This window comes from Volvox carteri (genome assembly GCF_000143455.1).
Source record: "Volvox carteri f. nagariensis unplaced genomic scaffold VOLCAscaffold_117, whole genome shotgun sequence".
Taxonomy (NCBI): domain Eukaryota; kingdom Viridiplantae; phylum Chlorophyta; class Chlorophyceae; order Chlamydomonadales; family Volvocaceae; genus Volvox; species Volvox carteri.
In genome coordinates, this window is record NW_003307660.1 from 19,657 (window position 1) to 36,561 (window position 16,905).

The following is a 16,905-nucleotide window of genomic DNA, read 5'->3' on the forward strand; positions in this document are numbered from 1 at the left end:
ATGATTTCAAGAAGCGGTCAACTTCATGCAAAGTTGCCGCTCAACCGTCGAATACGTCTAGGCGTGCGCTTAACACAGCCCTGCCCAAGGGCAAATTCAACCTCTTTTGTATGTAAGGAATTCTGCAAAGGATTTAAACTACTCTTTGTTGTGAGTGGGCGGACGGGTGCGATCGAGACGGTGCTGGCAGAACTAGCCGAGGCGACTTTGATATTGGCAGCTACGGCAAGGAAGTTCTGGCTCTCGGTTGTCCCCATCCTTGCCATGGAACTAGTGCTGAGCCTTTACAGCAATTCTACTACTCCGCAAGAACACAGCACGCACAGCAGGCTTAGCAGCGACAGCTGCAAGCAAGAACAGGCATCCTACACACTTAGTGCTAAGAGGACATTTTCAGTATTTACTTTCTGTGCGTATATCTATGCGATAGTTAACTTCATCAAAGCATCTGTAATCATAGCTTTGCGCAACGATATGCTTTAGACCAATATAACTAGATGCAGATAAAAAGAACACATCGCCTTGATGGAACACGAGGCCGAGGTGTATAGAAGAGACCATCTGCACCGCGGGAGAGATGCAAGGCGCGCAAAACATTTTTGTGCGACCCTACTTGTTGGAAGCATGAAACATTTTACCAATATTTCGTTTTACGTAACGTTCAGGTCCAACAAGAGAAGTCGAAGCCGCAGCTCTCAGCGCGCTCGTGTTAGGAGCGTGTTACGTTTATTATTGCTCAATTCCGATGATTCCGAGGGAGAGAAAGGTAGACAATATTTATAAATAAAACAATACAAAATCCTCGATTGATTGTTCCTTGATAACCCGTCGACACGCACAGGTGATGCTCAGCTCTCAAGGTCAGCAGTGTCCAGACCAGCTGTGTCCCTAATAGATGCCCCAGGCGATACACCGCCTCTGCAACACGGAGCCGCTTCTTCTGGGCACCCGGTTGTGGGGCTTCTTTCAGCAGATCCATGTCGTGTCCCAGCTTTGCGCTTGTCAAACGCAAGTTTTGTGGCGGAGACGCCTGACGCAAGCCCTCTTACACATGACGAAGGCGTCCCCGCTACACCTACGGAGGAACTGGGCATCTTCCTAGCCTGCGGAGCAGCCTTAGGTCCCCACGCCCAACTCGATTACACCTCTGCACGCGATTCGCAGCTGCTATACCATGAACAACAGCGTCAACCAGTCGAAGCCCAGCAACACGAACAACAACCTGATCCAGAAGCGAAGTGGACAGCACATCTAGCAGCGGCGTCAACCTTGCTGGAGCCTCAGGCCCGCTGTTGGGTCCAGGACCCTTCATCCATTACAGGACGCAATACCTTTCAACAGCCACGGCCCCCACAATCATCACCACGGAGCCGAGCTGGGAATCCGCAGGGTTCCTTTCCCGACTACATCGGAATTGCAGCTGAGGCCCCCGCAGCGGAGCTCCCCCTGCGACCCACATCACAAGTCTCCTGGCAGGCCAGAGGAGCCCCCGCAGTAACGGCAACGCTGGAGACAGCCGGCGCCAGCGTACCCCCAACTACCAGTGTCAGTGTCTACGAGCCCCGTCCTCGGAGCCCGTCCTATCGGTCGTCCTCACGACCCACTTCTGCAAACGCTGCAGCAGCTTCCCCCAAGCTTTCGGCGCTTCCTGCCGTTGCTCCTGCACCGAGTGCCAAGAGCGGCCCCGGCTTCGCTTCCCTCACCATGACCCGTGGGAGCCCCGTGGCCACCGGTACCGGCAGGGTGGCTGCAGGGCGGCAACCGGGTGGCAACCACATCGTGGTGGACCCACGTCGTGGCGCCATGGTGTGCAGTCCCACTGCTCGGGTGCCGAGCGCCGGCAGCGGTCAGCCGCGGAGTCCACCAGGTGCAACATCAGCATCAGCACCTGGGGGACAGCAACAGCTGCAGGCGCTGTCGACGTCGCCCTCTCGGCATCAGCATCCGCCGTCCGTTAATCACTACCCGGGTCTGGCCTTAGCGCCATGTAAGCCCTCGCCGCGCGGCGTGGAAGGGGAGCTGGCGCCAGTCGCCGCCAACGTCGGTTCCACTGCTGCCGACGGAAGGCCGTCGCGTGTCCGGGTGCTGAACTTAGGGGTTTCCAACAGGTTGCACACGTACGCAGTGTCGCCCCATGTCGGCGGTGAACAGGACCAGGCGCTTCCCGGGACTCGAGTATCCGCCGTGGCCCTTCCGGCGTTTCAGCACTTAAGAGCGACGGGGGTCATGGTCGCTGGGGCTGCCGCTGGCTCCTCCGCTGCGACGCCGCTGCCGCCTGCGCTCCGGCAGCAGGCGACGGCGGCGGCGGCGGCAGCGGCACCAGCGGCACAGGACCGGACGCCCGCGGGTCAGCCGTTGCGGGGCGTGTACGGCACAGGGGGGTGTACTGTGCCGCCGAGCAGCGCCAAGAGCACCCCGTTCGATGAGGAGATGCTTGCGGTGCTTGACTCCCTCGAGCGTCGCATCGGCAATGCCGCCGCCGCCGCCGCCGTACATGGGGCCCCCGTGCCCTGGGCGCCGACGGCGGCAGCAGCAACGAGGCCTGGGTTTTGCACCGAGGCTAATGTTCTACCGCCCGCGTGTGACGGCGGTACTGCTGGCGGAGGCATCGGGCCCTCATGCGCCCCGGTCGTTACTGCCCTTGAGCTCATACAGCAAGAACAGCAGCAGCTGCAGCAGCAGCATGAGCAACAACAGCAAGAACTCCAGCGACACCAGCAGCCTCAACATGGTCAGCCACAGCAGCAGGGGCTGCCACAGCAGCATTCATGGCCGCTGCCGCCATGGCAGAAGCAACACCAGCAGCAGCTCGCCAATAAGCCACACGAAGCCGCCCGTCCCCTTCCAGAAGCTTCTGGGTCGGCCGGCACGGAGCTGCAACGCGCTCCCTGCGATCCTCCGTCCACCGCTGCGACAGCTGCTCCAGGGAACGTTGTTGAGACGGGTGTGACGCCTCAGGCGGCGCTCCGCGGCGTCTTGCAGTCGGCGGTAGCGGTGGGGGCGACACCCGAGCTGGAGTCCGCGGGTTTGCTCGCGGCGTTGGACGCAATTGAGGAACGACACCGCCTCGCTGAGGCCGCCGCCGCCGCCGCCGCTGCTGCCGCGGAGGCTGTGAACGGCGGTGGGGGTGGTGCAGGCCAAGGCGCCAACGAACCCATCGGCAACGGGGCCGGGACCGGCACCGGGATTGGGGTTGGTGCCGCTTTTCATGTCCGGGAGTCGCCACTACCCGTGAAGCAGCTGGCGTTTACACCCCTACATGCTGCCGTACATGCCGCCGTACAGCAACCGCTCGGCTGGCAGTTGCAGCAGCAGCACCTCCACCACCATCCCCAGCAACAGCAACTTCAGATGCAGCCGCAGCAGCACCACCAACAACAACAGCAACAACAGCAACAACAGCAACAACAGCAACAACAGCAACAACAGCAGCAACAGCCCAGACCGGCGGTTGAGTTGCAACCTCCGGGCTCAGAGTGCGGAATGAAACAGCCGCGTGCGGCTGTGGTGACATCAGGGCTGCCACCCCGACCGTCGTCAAACACCTCCGCGCCGGGTGGTCCACCGCTGCACCACCCAGTACAGGCCCCGCAGCAGCAGCAGCAGTACCAGTACCAGTACCAACAGCACTATCCATACTTGGAGCATCGGAAGCCGAACGCGCACGAGGACGCTGTCGGGACGGCGGACAGGACTTCCGCGGTTTCCGTGGAGATGGAGCGGCGCCGCAGTGACGGGGAGCGGCTACAGCAGCAGCAACATCAGGCAGATGAGCAGGGGCCGAGGCAGCAGCTGCAGAAGCAACATCAGGCAGATGAGCAGCAGCACGTTCAACAGCAGCAGCAGCAGCATCAACAGCTGATGCAGGGGCAGCAGGTACAGGATCCCCAGGCGCCGTTGCGGCACGAACACCACCCGCTTCCTCAGGGAATGCCAGGCCCGGCCCAGGCCGCGGTCGCCGCCGTGGCGGGTCCTTTGCGCGGGGGAGGGGGGGCTGCCGCACCCGCAAACGAGTGCGACGCGACCTGCGCAGGCGCCGCGCCACAAGCCGGAGCTGCTACCGCCGTGGGCATTGCCGTACATGGCTCTGTTACAGCGCCTGGCGGCATGGGCCGCGGCGGCGGTGGCGGCAGCGGTGACGACAGCAGTAGCAGCAGTAGTGACGATGAAGAGGCGGAGCACGCGGAAGCTTACGCGGCGCCGCTGACGCAGCGGGCCCTGGTGGAGGGGCATGTACGGCAGGGACGGAGCCAGCGGCCGTCCAGAAACCTGCTTGCCTCGATGGCAGCCGCCTCCGGCGAAACCCCGGAAGGGAATGGCGGGCGCGGCGGTGATGGCGGCGACCTGCAGGCCGAGGTGGCGGACGTGTGCGGTGTTGCCGGCGGTACGGCGGAGCTGGTGGACGAGCCGCCGCCGCCGCCACCGGCACCCCCGCGGCAGCTGGAGGCGTACCTACCGGCGCCGCTGTGTCAGGCGTACTACGAGCGTGGTGGCGGCCGCTTCGAGCTGTACGAATGGCAGGTACGAGCATAGAAACACGGGCAGCCACCCGTGCTCTTTCCTTCTCCCCTGCCCTCATATGTATGTATATCGCTATCGGGATCCAAAGGCTGGACAGACACTCGTGCTTTGACAGACGTCAGCCGACACAGCTTCTCACACACACAGACACACACCTCATTTGCTTTCTCCATACCATTCTCGTCATACCGGGGAACCTATGATTCCCTCCCTCTCACCCTCACGCACCTCCCTGTCAGCCCCCCACTATACCCACCCCCACCCCACCCCGCCCCGTACTTGACGCTGCTTCTCTCCGCAGGCGGAGTGTCTCTGCCAGCTGGGTGTGCTGATGGGTCGCAACCTGGTGTACTGCGCACCTACAAGCGGCGGCAAGTCCATGGTGGCGGAGATGCTGGGGCTCAGGCGCCTGCTTACCACAGGTGGGGGGAGGTGAGGGGAGGGGCGGGGTGTCAGGGGCGGTGGGATGTCAAGAATGGGGAGGGGAGAGGAGGGGAGCGTGACCCAAACAATGAGGAGGGGTGCTGTTGTTGGACCCAATTGTTCTCTGGGAGGTCTTAGGAAGGCCCCCACCATGACTCACCAAATCTACTGCTCCCTATAGGGTTAGGGGTTAGGGGGCCAACTGGTAAGGGCGACGGCGAGCCAAGCGGTCGACCTTGTGGTGTTTATTTGCCTTCACGGCAACTGAAGACAAATCCCACCCCACCCTAACCCCCCTCCTCCATCTAGTCCTGGAGTACCCGTCTATTTCTGTGGTATGAGCAATACTCGTCTGTGGTTCAGCCACCCACCCACCCGCCCACCCACCCCACCCTTCCCCACCCACCCACATCCCGGTATCTGCTCATTCTAAGGTGGTAAATGTCCGTGATCTGCGAGGGGGTTGGGAGCCTTCTTTAACCTGCTATATCTACCTTCCCTGCCCTCCCGCCCGGCCCCCCTCCTCCTTCAGCTGCACCCCCTCGCGGTTCGTCTTTCCCCCCGCCCCCTCCTCCTCCCCAATCCCCGTGTCAGGGAAGCCCTTCCTGTTGGTGCTGCCCTTCGTGGCGCTGTGTGCGGAGAAGGCGGAGGCGCTGGGGGCCCTGCTGGCGCCCTTGGGCAGGGGGGTCAACTGCGCGTACGGCGGTCAGCAGAACGGCAAGATCATACAGCCCGGAGTGGGTGAGTGGCGGGGTAATGGGCAGTGAAGCGCAGCTACACAGCGCAGCTACACAGCACAGCGCAACAGTCGCCAGCCGCTCCGGGAAAGGGTTTCTCGTAATAGCTTATAGCCATGCAGCATGCCAGACCGCGCCTCGCAACATCCTTCTTTCCCCCAACATACCGCTTTCATCCTAACTGCTTGCTGTTCCCCCCTCGCTGACACCCCGGTTATCATTATCAGTATTCCTGTCCTTACGCTTATTCTTCATTTTATTATTGTTGTTATTCTCTCTTGGAAATCTGGGAGCCCAGGCACGTCGCGCTGAGGCGCTTCGCCCTGAAGCGAACGAGGGAGGACGATGATGGCAATACCAATACAACGTCCATGGCCCCCCCGGCTTTTACGGACACACAGCCGTACTTGTGTGCGGAACTTGTAACTTGTAACTTAGGGTTCTTATCCTTGTTCGCATTATCGTTATCCTTATTGATTAATCAGATTCGCAAAATTCCTCCTCCTCCCCGTCAACCGCCCTCCAGGCGCAATCGTGGCCACCATAGAGAAGGCCAACATGCTCGTGAACATCATGTTGGAGGAGGACACGTTGGGGGAGCTGTCGGCGGTGATAGTGGATGAGCTGCATATGGTGAGGGGCGTGGGGAGAATGCGGGTAGAGAAGAAGGAGGAGGAGGGGGGGTGCGGGTAGGGATGGCGAGGGAAGGAGGACGATGATGATGGCGGCGAGGGGGCCAGGGAGGAAAGGGTTTTGATTTAAGAAACGGTGATCATGATGATGCGGCGAGGGGAGCGGGTTTAGGGTTTTCCTGTCCTTTAAGAGGAAACGGTCTTAAACGGGCTTTCTTCTAGGAGGGGTTGTGAATGAGGACTGGCAGGAAATGGTTTCGGAGCTGGCCCAAACTGAAGAGAAGGACTTGGGCGGGGTGGCTTATCATGAACCGTTCTGTTACTAGTGTCCGTCTGTCTGTCCGTCCGTCCGTCCGCCCACCTGGCTGGCCCCACCACTACGATAGAACTGCTATTGCGGGTCCCTGCCTGTTGTCATGTTGTTGTTGTGCTGTCCTAGGTGGGTGAGGAGGAGCGCGGCTACCTCCTGGAGTTGCTGCTGACCAAGCTGCGGTTCGCCACCTCGGCGTCTGCGGGGGAAGGTGGTGGTGGTGGTGGCGGTGGTGGTGAGGCGGAGGAGGTGCCCTTCGACTGGACCGCCGTAGGGCCGTCGTACCTGCGTGAGGGGCTGCAGGTAGGGGGGTTGGAGACGTGGAGGGGGGGACGAGGTGGGGTGGGGGGTGGGGTGGGGTTGGGCCTTGGGGGCCGGGAAGTTGCCGGAATCATCACCCTCTTCCTTTCCCCCCTCTCACCGCCGACTGGTTAGGTATGCTTTCTTTACGTCTGCCTCAGCAGTCTTTCCTGGCATCAGCTTCACTCGCTCGTGGTTCGTCTTTTCCCCCTTTACACATACACACACACGCTGTGCAGGTTATCGGCATGAGCGCCACCATGCCCAATGTGGACGTGGTGGCCACGTGGCTGGATGCCGCATTGTACTGCACCACTTTCCGACCCGTACAGCTGCAGGAGTACGTCAAGGTGGGTCGGCGGGGGAGGAGAGGACGGCGGAGCAGGAGCGGGGGGGGGGTGACACAGGAAAATATAATGTATGTATTGTATATACACATATGTACACCTAGATATACACACGTCTTTACACACATAGGTAATGTGTGTGCATATAAGTACATGTATGTATATATATACATATATGCATATATATAGAGAGAGAAAGAGAGGGGGAGAGGGAGAGAGACACACACACGCAAGAGGGCAGTTGTAACACTGCTTACAAAACTAGTGGTACATTGGCGGCGACTGATCGACACCGATCAGCACCGATCGCCGTTGCAGTGCAGGGCCCTCGCCCACATGTTTAATTTGTGAACTCCGCCACATTCTTCGTTTATGGTCCTGTCGTGCTGTACAACGACGTTATTACTGCAGCTGGGCGCGAGGAAAATGGTGAAGACTGGATAGAAGCGAGAGGGAGAAGGAGGGAGGGGAAAAGACGAACCACGAGCGAGTGAAGCTGATGCCAAGGAAAAACTGCTAAGGGAAAGGGGGAGGCTGGGGTAGATAGGCAAGAGGTGGTTTCGCGGGCGTGTAAGGAACTCCTCCGTCCCTCCCTCCCTCCTTCACCTCTTGGTCAGTTCTACTCCTGGTACACTCTTGCCCTGGCAGCAGCCTCACTCGTTCGTGGTTCGTCTTTCCCACCCTCCCTCCCTCCCTCCTTCCCTCCTTCCTCACTTTTGCATACGAGTCCCCCCACTCGCCCTTTCCATTAACCCGCGCAGGTGGGTCGCCGCATCCTGGACTCCAGCGGCGGCCTCATCCGCGAGCTGGTCCCGGATAAGGCCTGGGAGGACCGGGATGCCGACCACGTGGCCCTGCTGACCGCGGAGACAGTGAGGGAGGGACACTCGGTGCTCATCTTCTGTGCATCCAAGGTAGGTGGTTGGGTGGGTGGTCAGTTGGGTAGGTGCTATGTCTTGGTTGGTAGTCCCATCAACTTACATGGGTAACACGTGGCTTCCTTTACCGTTACCCTACCCTCTTACCCTACCCTTACCCTACCCTTACCCTACCCTTACCCTACCCTTACCCTACCCTCTTACCCTACCCTTACCCTACCCTTACCCTACCCTTACCCTACCCTTACCCTACCCTTACCCTACCCTTACCCTACCCTTACCCTACCCTTACCCTACCCTTACCCTACCCTTACCCTACCCTTACCCTACCCTTACCCTACCCTTACCCTACCCTTACCCTACCCTTACCCTACCCTTACCCTACCCTCTTACCCTACCCTTACCCTACCCTCTTACCCTACCCTTACCCTTCCCTCTTACCCTACCCTTACCCTACCCTTACCCTACCCTTACCCTACCCTTACCCTACCCTTACCCTACCCTTACCCTACCCTTACCCTACCCTTACCCTACCCTTACCCTACCCTTACCCTACCCTTACCCTACCCTTACCCTACCCTTACCCTACCCTTACCCTACCCTTACCCTACCCTTACCCTACCCTTACCCTACCCTTACCCTACCCTTACCCTACCCTTACCCTACCCTTACCCTACCCTTACCCTACCCTTACCCTACCCTTACCCTACCCTTACCCTACCCTTACCCTCCCACACCCCCAAACCCCGATCCCCCGCCAGATCCTTTGCGAGAAGGTGGCGGACCACATTGCACGTATGCTGCAGATCGGCCAGCGTGAGCCACCACCCGTCACTGCGGCTGCCGGAGGAGGCGGCGGAGGAGGCGGAGGTGCCGACGGCGCCAGCCCACCTCGTAACACCCGAGAGTCCTACGTGGGGGAGCTGCGGCGGCTGGCGGGTGCGGACCCCACACTGGCTGACTTGGTTGCCCGGGGGGTGGCTTATCACCACGCAGGTGAGGTCGGGGAGGGGAGGGGAGGGGAGGGGAGCAGGAGGGGAGGGGGCAGGAGGGGAGGGGGTAGGAGGGGAGGATGGATTCCCGGGAGGGGGGTCCGCCATACCTCCTGTGTTTTTGTATGTTTTTGTTTGGCAGGGGGTAGATGTGGGCGAGATCATGGACGTGGCGGGGCCACGAGAGCAGCATAGGATGGGGGCGCTCACGTTACCTGGAAGTGACAAATTGCGTGTATACAGGGTGGTATACAGGGTGGTATACAGGGTGGTATACAAAGGTAGTTCCATGAATTGATCTAAAGAGCAGTAATACCATCCATCCATCCACCCATCCGTCCATGCATCTATACATCCATGCATACGTTATTGCATGCAGGTCTGTCCAATGAGGAGCGAGATCTGGTAGAGGCCGCATACAAGGCGGGAGCCATCTCCGTGCTCACCGCCACCTCCACACTGGCAGCAGGGGTCAATCTGCCAGCACGTAGAGTCATATTCAGACATACATACATCGGCAAGCAGGACAACCCCATCGACGCGACAAAGTAAGTGAGTGGCGGGGTCGACTGCGGCGGCGGGTGGCGCGCAGCTCGCTGCTGGTGGGGTAGAGGGGAAAACCATGTATATGATGGTTGAGCAAAACGGAATGCAAGGGAGGTTTTCAAACGGTCCCGACACCTTAATGAGCTGCAACGACTGCTGCCGCAGGGAGTCTTAACCAACGACGCCTGTCTCTTGGAAAGTAGTGAATTATACCAGAAATTTGCCAAACTTCGCCGTGTATGTAACCCCTCCTACTTCCCCTGCCGTCCCTGCGGTTCTTTCCCCTCTTTTCCTCTTTTCCTCTTCCTGCTCCTCCCCACTTGGCGGGATGTAGGTATCGGCAGATGTCAGGTCGCGCGGGCCGTGCCGGTATCGACACGGCGGGCGAGTCGTACCTCATCTGCGAGCGCAACAAGCCGGTGGCGCCGCTGCTGGCGCTGATGCAGCAGAAGGCCAGCGCCATCGGGAGCTGCCTCACTGAGGCCCGAAAGGGCATGAAGCGCGCGGTGCTGGAGGTAAGAGAATCGCAACTGCTACTGTTGCTACTGTTGCTACTGCTGCTACTGCTGCTACTACTGCTACCACTGCTGCTGCTTTGGACTCTCCAGCAGTGGGCGCTTTGGAAGTGTCGGCACAGGTGCCTCGATGTTTCTTTTGTATCTGATTTCCCTCCCCCCCAACCTCCCAACCTCCCAACCTCCCAGGTAGTGGCCTCCGGGGCAGTGAGCAGCGGCGGCGACGTGAAGCGATTCATCGGCTGTACACTGCTGCACGCACAGTACGGCTTCCAAGCCGTAGCCAAAGCCACCATCGCGGCGTTGCACTGGCTCAAAGACAACGGCTTTATACGGTATAGTCAGGCGGGGCCCCGGGGCGGGATGGGGCGGGGCGGGGAAGGCCGGTGATTGGTGCTGGTGCTGGAGTGAGGCATGAGGGCAGGGCAGGTGGAAGGCTAGCGTAAGGGATGATGTGGGACCTGTGATCCTTTTCAGTTCAAAACTAGAGACAGTCAGCTGTCAAGAGATAACCCTGCTAGCTATAACCAGGGCGGGAGGCACGTGCTAACTATAACCAGGGCGGGAGGCACACGTGCTAGCTATAACAAGGGCGGGGATTCTTCGTTTAAGACACGCACATACATACGTGCGCACATACATACGTACATACACACGTAGATACGGTCGTGTGCGCCGATGGACTTGCCTTCCGGACTTGCCCACATCGCGCCGCACACTTCGCTCCTTCCCTCTTCACACCTAACCCCTCACCACCACCACCACCACCTCTGTCCTCAACATGAAACCCATCCACCCCTCTTTCTCTCTCTTTCACAGTGTTGATGAGGGCTCCCTAAACTGGGGCCCCACTCCGTTCGGCAAGGCCACGTTGGCTAGCTCCATGCCGCCCGAGGACGCGCTGGTGGTTCGTGCGGACCTGGAGCGCGCACGCATGTCGCTGGTGCTGGCCACCGACCTGCATGTCACGTACCTGGTTACGCCGATAAAGGAGGACCTGCGGGTGGACTGGCAAATGTGAGGTACCGTCTCCGTTGGAGCCCGCTTTCAGGGTTTAGGGAGGAGAGATCTGGAAATGAGGCGGTGACGGATGGGTGGTAGTTGGTCTTAGGGTTCTGCTGGTGACTTTATTCTCGCGCCGATCGTCACCTTGGGCTGTCTCCTTTCTCTCTCGCCCCCTCGGGGGGGGGGGTAGGGGGGTCCCGCTGCCTCACGGCCATCCCGCTGTCCTGTTTCTCTCACTGCTACTACCGCAGCTACTTCGACTGGTTTGAGAAGCTGTCTCGAGTGGATGCCCGAGTAGCGGAGCTGGTGGGGGTGGTGCCCGCCTACCTGGTCAAGTTGCGACAGGTAGGGGGGGGCAGCTGGGCGGGGGGCGGGGCTCGGGGGGTACTCCCACGTAGCTTGTGGGATCTGCTGCTGCTGCTGCTGCTGCTGCTTCCGCGCCTCCCGGGATGACACCCATGCGCATGTCCGCCTTCCTCCAACTCCCGCGACTCATCGCCAACGGATTTTGTCCTTGTGTGTACTGATATCAGCGGTGTGCTGCTCCTATCTCCTCGAGACACACTGATACTCTCTCACTCTCTCACATACACACACACTGCACATGCATGCACGTGCGGCGTGTAGGGCCATCGCGGCGCCCGTGTCGGTGGTGGCGGTGGTGCTGCTGATGCGGAGAAGGAGCGCATCGCCCGGCGCTTCTTCGCTGCCATGGTGCTCAACGACCTTATACAGGAAGTGCGTCTGGATTTGGATTTTAGGTTTGGATTTTAGATTTAGATTTGGATCTGGGTTGAGGTAGGACGTGTCCAAATTGCTGACTATTGACCGGAACAGAGCCAGCCAGCCCTACCGCATGTAACCTAGCTAGCATTGCCACAGGCTCACCCGTCGTAGTCCACGTGGCTTTGTTGGTCATGTTGCTGTGTTCCCGCATCCGTGTCCACCTCCACCACCTCCACCACCACCTCCGCAGGTGCCCCTGAAGGAGGTTGCGGAGAAGTACGGACTGGGCAAGGAGAAGGGCCCCCTGGAGGGGCTGCAGGAGCGAGCCGGTGGGTCGGCTGCATGCCTGTATTGTCTGCCTGTCGTTATGTCTGTAGGTGCAGGTCTGACTCTGAGGAGGAGGTGGGACCTGAGAGGTCTTGACAGTCTCTTGCAGGTTACCCCTTCCCCCCTTCGGTTATACCGCTTCCAGTTTCGAAAGACCCGTGGTTGTGACTCAATACACACCGACACACACACACACACACACACACACACACACACACACACACGCACACACACACATTGACACGCACACACACACACACATCAAGACGTCCCGCAGGACATGGTGCTTCGTCCCATCCTTGCCTCTTTGCCCTCTGTATGCCCTGTGCTCCTCCCTGTCGATTGATCGAGTCCCTTGTCCTGTCCTCTCCTGTCTTTTTTACAACCAACAAACCCCTCCCCTTGGTATCATCCCTTCGTCCCGGTTTTCACTGGGGCCGGGGCTTTCCGCCTTCGGGCCTTCTTTCCTTCCAGGTCGCTTCGCTGCCATGGTGGCCGCTTTCTGTGAGCGGCTTGGCTGGGCAGACCTGGAGGTCATCATTGCCAAGTTCCAGAGCCGCGTGTGGTACGGTGTACGGCCGGAGGTGGTTGCGCTAACGGAAATCCCGTACGTCAAGGGCCACCGCGCACGGCTGCTGTTCAAGGCGGGGCTGCGCACGCCTGAGGCGGTGGCGGGGTGCGAGCTGGAGAGGCTGATCGAGATTCTATCCGCAGGTAGGGGTGAGGACAGGGTGGGGAGGAGGAGGGGCGGAATTGGGGGAGGAGGGGTTATGGCATTCTCCGTTCTTCTCCGTTCTGGCTTTCCCCTCTTAAAAGAGGAAAGGTATTATGTATTCTTAGTTCCCCCTTCGGTCCGCATTGCTTCCACTCACATTCCAGAGTTAAAGATGATGAATTGCAAACCGATTGCGCGTCACGCATTGATTGCCCGTTTTTCCTGTCGTCACCCTCCTTCGCCGCTGCTGGTGGTGGTGTCGGTGCTGGTGCTGGTGCTGCTGGTGCCGGTGCCGGTGCTGGACAGGAGCTCCTCGCAATCCGGAGCACGAGGAGCAGCAGCGGCGGACGGAGCGCCGTGCCGCCCGAATGATCCTGCAGGGCGCCAAGGACCTCGTCAACCAAAAGGTGCGTGCGTGGAGGGGAGGGAAATGTGAACGAGAGAATCTGCGGCGGTGGGGGCAAAGCCTCATCTTTAGCGGCAATGTCAGCTGCAGCGTCGAAGCGCGAGCCAGCAGAAACGAAGAAGCGTTAGGTCAGTGGTGGAGAGAAGTGAGGCCGGAAAACTTGGGAACGCAGTAGTGTGTGGAGGGAGGGGAGGTGCAAGTAAGTTGGGAGCCAGGACCCCTCCCTCTGATTGATCTCTCGCTAACACTCACCAATCTGACTTGTATGTACGTATGTCTTATTTTTGTCTATCTATCTATCTGTCTGTCTGTCTGTCTGCCTTACATCTTGTGTTATCCGTCCGAAGGTACACGAGTTGAAAGAGCAAGCCAAGGCCCTGAGAGCCGCCTTGGATCCCAGCGCCTCCCAGCAACACTCCGTGCCTCTGGATGCTTCCCTAGCCCCACCGCAGCCACCGCCGCAGCCCCGCCAGCAGCAACAGCAGCCGCAGTCGCAGTCGCAGTTGCATCCGGCGGCCGCGGAGGCTCTAGGGCGGCAGCATGGCGGGCCGGTGGAAGAAACCCACCATGTTGGCAGTACCGTCCCCGCCGCTGCCGCTGCGGCTGCGGCACCAACCGCTCTTGCGACTGCCATGCCCGTTGATGGTCGCTGTGGTAGTGGTAGTGGTGGTGGCAGCGGAGCGGCTGGGGCAGCGGAGCTTGGGGATGGGTGTATGGGCAAAGCAAGGCCTAGCGGCGCCACCCCTGTGCGGCCAACAAAGCAGCAGCGTCGGGAGGGCGGTGATCAGCAGGGCCTTGACGCCGCTGAAACCGCTTCTACTACTCCTGCTCCTGCTCCTGTTCTTGCTGCTCCTGCGACGGCTGCTGTCTTGGCAGCTGATGTTGCAGTTCAGGACCGTCAGCGGCCCGACGCCTTAGCAGCGCAAGGCCACACCTTCGGCCACACCGCTATCCCCGTCACCCACGTCAGCGACGGACAGCTGCCGGACCACAATGCGTCAGGGGGCCATCAACAACAACAGGAGCAAAGACGGCCTCAGCCAGGGCTGCAGCAGCTGCGGAAGCCTGATCTCTATCAAGAGCAGCAAGGGCCATATCCGCCAGGGGCTGCTACAACAGCAGCAGCTGCTGCTGTTGCAACTGTTGCTGTTGCTGCCGGTGCTAGTGTCGCAACGTCAGCATCAGAGGCAACTGCGGCGGTTGCACACAAACGACCTAGGGCGACCGTCGAGGGCGACCAGGGCCATCTGGCGAAGCGTGCGAGACCTGTTCCAGGTGCGGCATGGCGGATTTCCTTCCATACGGCATGGTATAACTATAAATACGCATCCCACGGATGCTTCCGTACGATGATACGGCAGAAGCGCTGCTGCTTTTACTTGGTTGGATATATAAATTGCGAAGTTGCGGAAGCGATGACCACCGGCTCAGATGTTTTACAGGAAAGGGCTTGGCGGTGTGCGTGTAAGGCTGCCATGCGTATTCCTGTCGTTTTTCCTGACCGGTCTTCTTGACCGCGCCGACTTCAAGGCCATGACCATGTCTGGGCGATTGCTGTTGTCCTTTGTGTACCTTAGCAGAGCTGCCTGATCAAGCAACAGCGGTGGCGGCGGTACCGGGCCAAGCCGCGTTGCCGCCTGCTGGGCCCCCGCTGCCGCCACATCCGCAGCAACAGTCAGCGCTCCGGAGCAGCTCCCACGCACATCCACATCCGCACCCCGTACACCCCTCCACCTATCCCAACACCTCTGCCAACGTGTACCAGCAGCTCGGCACTGGGCAAATCCATGATGATAACCAAGAGCACCGAAATCAGCAGCAGCCGCAGCAGCCGCAGCAGCCAGAACAGCTTCGCCATGATCAGGAAAAGCAGCGTCGGTACCTTGGTCAACAAGGACAGCCGCAGCAGCACTACAACAACTACCAGCAGCAAACAAACCATGCTGGTGGCGTGACGAAATTTAATCCACACGCCCTCGACCAATCTGACCAGCAGCAGCAGCAGCTCTTGCTTCAGCAACAGCACCACCAACCGCACCAACGGCAGCAGCAGCACCAACAGCACCAACAGCACCAACAGCACCTAGAGCACCAGCAGCACCTACAGCAACAGCAACAGCACCAACAGCATAGCGACAGCGAAAAGCAATACCAGCCACAATGGCAACATCAGAAGCAGCACCAGCACCATCCTGATCAGTGCGGGGCTTTTCAACCCGCAATGGCGCAATTTGGCAACCCGTTGCCACACCAGCAGCAACCGCACTATCAACCAGGAATGCACAAAGAGCACCAGCAGCAGCAGCAGCGGTGGCCCGGGGAACACGCCAGCGGTCCCCAACAACACCAGCAACATCCCCCTAACACCGCGAGTTATGGGCAAGCCATGGCGCTGCTCAATTCCAATGCATGTCAGGTGCCGCAACAAGGCGCTGCTCAGCAGCAACAATATTACCATCAACAACAGCAGCAACAGCAGCAGCAACAACAGCAACAACAGCAACAGCCACTCAAGGGAGAAACAGCACAGCCACCCAAGTGGGCTCCAGGACCTCCTCAGCTGCCAGGACACGCCGTTCTCAATCAGCGACCCACGGGTCACAACGGCTTGTGGCTGAACCAGCCGCAAGCCCCTCCTTCGCCACATTCTAGCCATCAATCCTACTATGACCCGCAAATTCACCCGCAAATTCATCCTCAGCTCCAGCAACAGCAAGAGCAGCAATTGTCACGGGCCATGGGATCCGGCGGTGCCGGCAGCGGCGGTGGCGGCGGCGGCACACTGGCCACTGCCGGGCCGCCCGGGGCGCCCCCAAGTCCTCAAACCCGGTTTCCTTTGCTGCATGTCCCGGGCTTCACCGTCCTCAAGACCACGACGGAAGTAGCTGCGGTCTGTGAACAACTGCGCCAAGTGGGAATGTGGGGATTCGCGCTGGACTTCGCGGACGGCTCCACGGTGCCGCCATCTTCTGGTGCCGCCGGTGTAATGGCGCTGCCCAGCGTGCCGCAGGTGGCGCTGGGGCGGGGCGTGATGGTGAACAGCATCGGCTTGCCGCTACATTACGATATGGAGGAGCCGCTGGCGCTGGATGCGGCCGGTGGTAGCGGCGGCAGCGGCGGCGGCGGCGGTTGCCGTCTGGAGGGTATTTCCCTCTGTGCCTTCGATGGCTGTGGCCTGTACGTGCCGTTGGTGGCGGCAACAGAGGTGGCAGCCGCCGAGCCTGCGACAGCAGCGGAACGCGCAGCCAGGGAGGCCGCTGCCGTACTAAGTGAAGTACGGCAGCTGCTGGCGCATGCAGGTTCTACAAAGGTCACCTTCGAGTTGAAGCAGCAGCTCATGCATGCGAGAGCGGCGCTTGGAGCCGTGGCGATGTCGGCTGCAGCGGCACCCGAGGGGCCATTGCCGGCGGCGCCAGCAGCGGACTTACCTCTACTTGTTGGGGATCCAGTCGTGGATGTTCGAATTTTGTTATGGATGCTCAATCCAGATGATCCTGTGGTAAGGAAAGCCCTGACACGCCTTGT

At 59.9% G+C, this 16,905-nt stretch overlaps 1 protein-coding gene across 1 annotated transcript in view; it reads left to right on the plus strand.

Annotated features, from left to right (window-relative positions):
* Positions 1-16,905, plus strand: part of VOLCADRAFT_108435 (uncharacterized protein) — a gene marked incomplete at its 5' end in the record, with an annotated part of 27,554 nt that continues 10,649 nt past the window's right edge. The window contains 24 exons of the mRNA XM_002958980.1: positions 1-112; positions 842-2,590; positions 2,918-3,121; positions 4,034-4,521; positions 4,823-4,943; positions 5,477-5,491; positions 5,539-5,685; positions 6,208-6,314; positions 6,753-6,926; positions 7,163-7,273; positions 8,032-8,184; positions 8,910-9,144; positions 9,520-9,688; positions 10,021-10,201; positions 10,391-10,536; positions 11,021-11,218; positions 11,458-11,551; positions 11,834-11,944; positions 12,183-12,261; positions 12,734-12,973; positions 13,281-13,381; positions 13,728-14,377; positions 15,146-15,326; positions 16,082-16,879. Of these exons, the coding sequence (XP_002959026.1) occupies positions 1-112; positions 842-2,590; positions 2,918-3,121; positions 4,034-4,521; positions 4,823-4,943; positions 5,477-5,491; positions 5,539-5,685; positions 6,208-6,314; positions 6,753-6,926; positions 7,163-7,273; positions 8,032-8,184; positions 8,910-9,144; positions 9,520-9,688; positions 10,021-10,201; positions 10,391-10,536; positions 11,021-11,218; positions 11,458-11,551; positions 11,834-11,944; positions 12,183-12,261; positions 12,734-12,973; positions 13,281-13,381; positions 13,728-14,377; positions 15,146-15,326; positions 16,082-16,879 (6,564 nt within the window). The remainder of the gene's footprint in view (positions 113-841; positions 2,591-2,917; positions 3,122-4,033; positions 4,522-4,822; positions 4,944-5,476; positions 5,492-5,538; positions 5,686-6,207; positions 6,315-6,752; positions 6,927-7,162; positions 7,274-8,031; positions 8,185-8,909; positions 9,145-9,519; positions 9,689-10,020; positions 10,202-10,390; positions 10,537-11,020; positions 11,219-11,457; positions 11,552-11,833; positions 11,945-12,182; positions 12,262-12,733; positions 12,974-13,280; positions 13,382-13,727; positions 14,378-15,145; positions 15,327-16,081; positions 16,880-16,905) is intronic.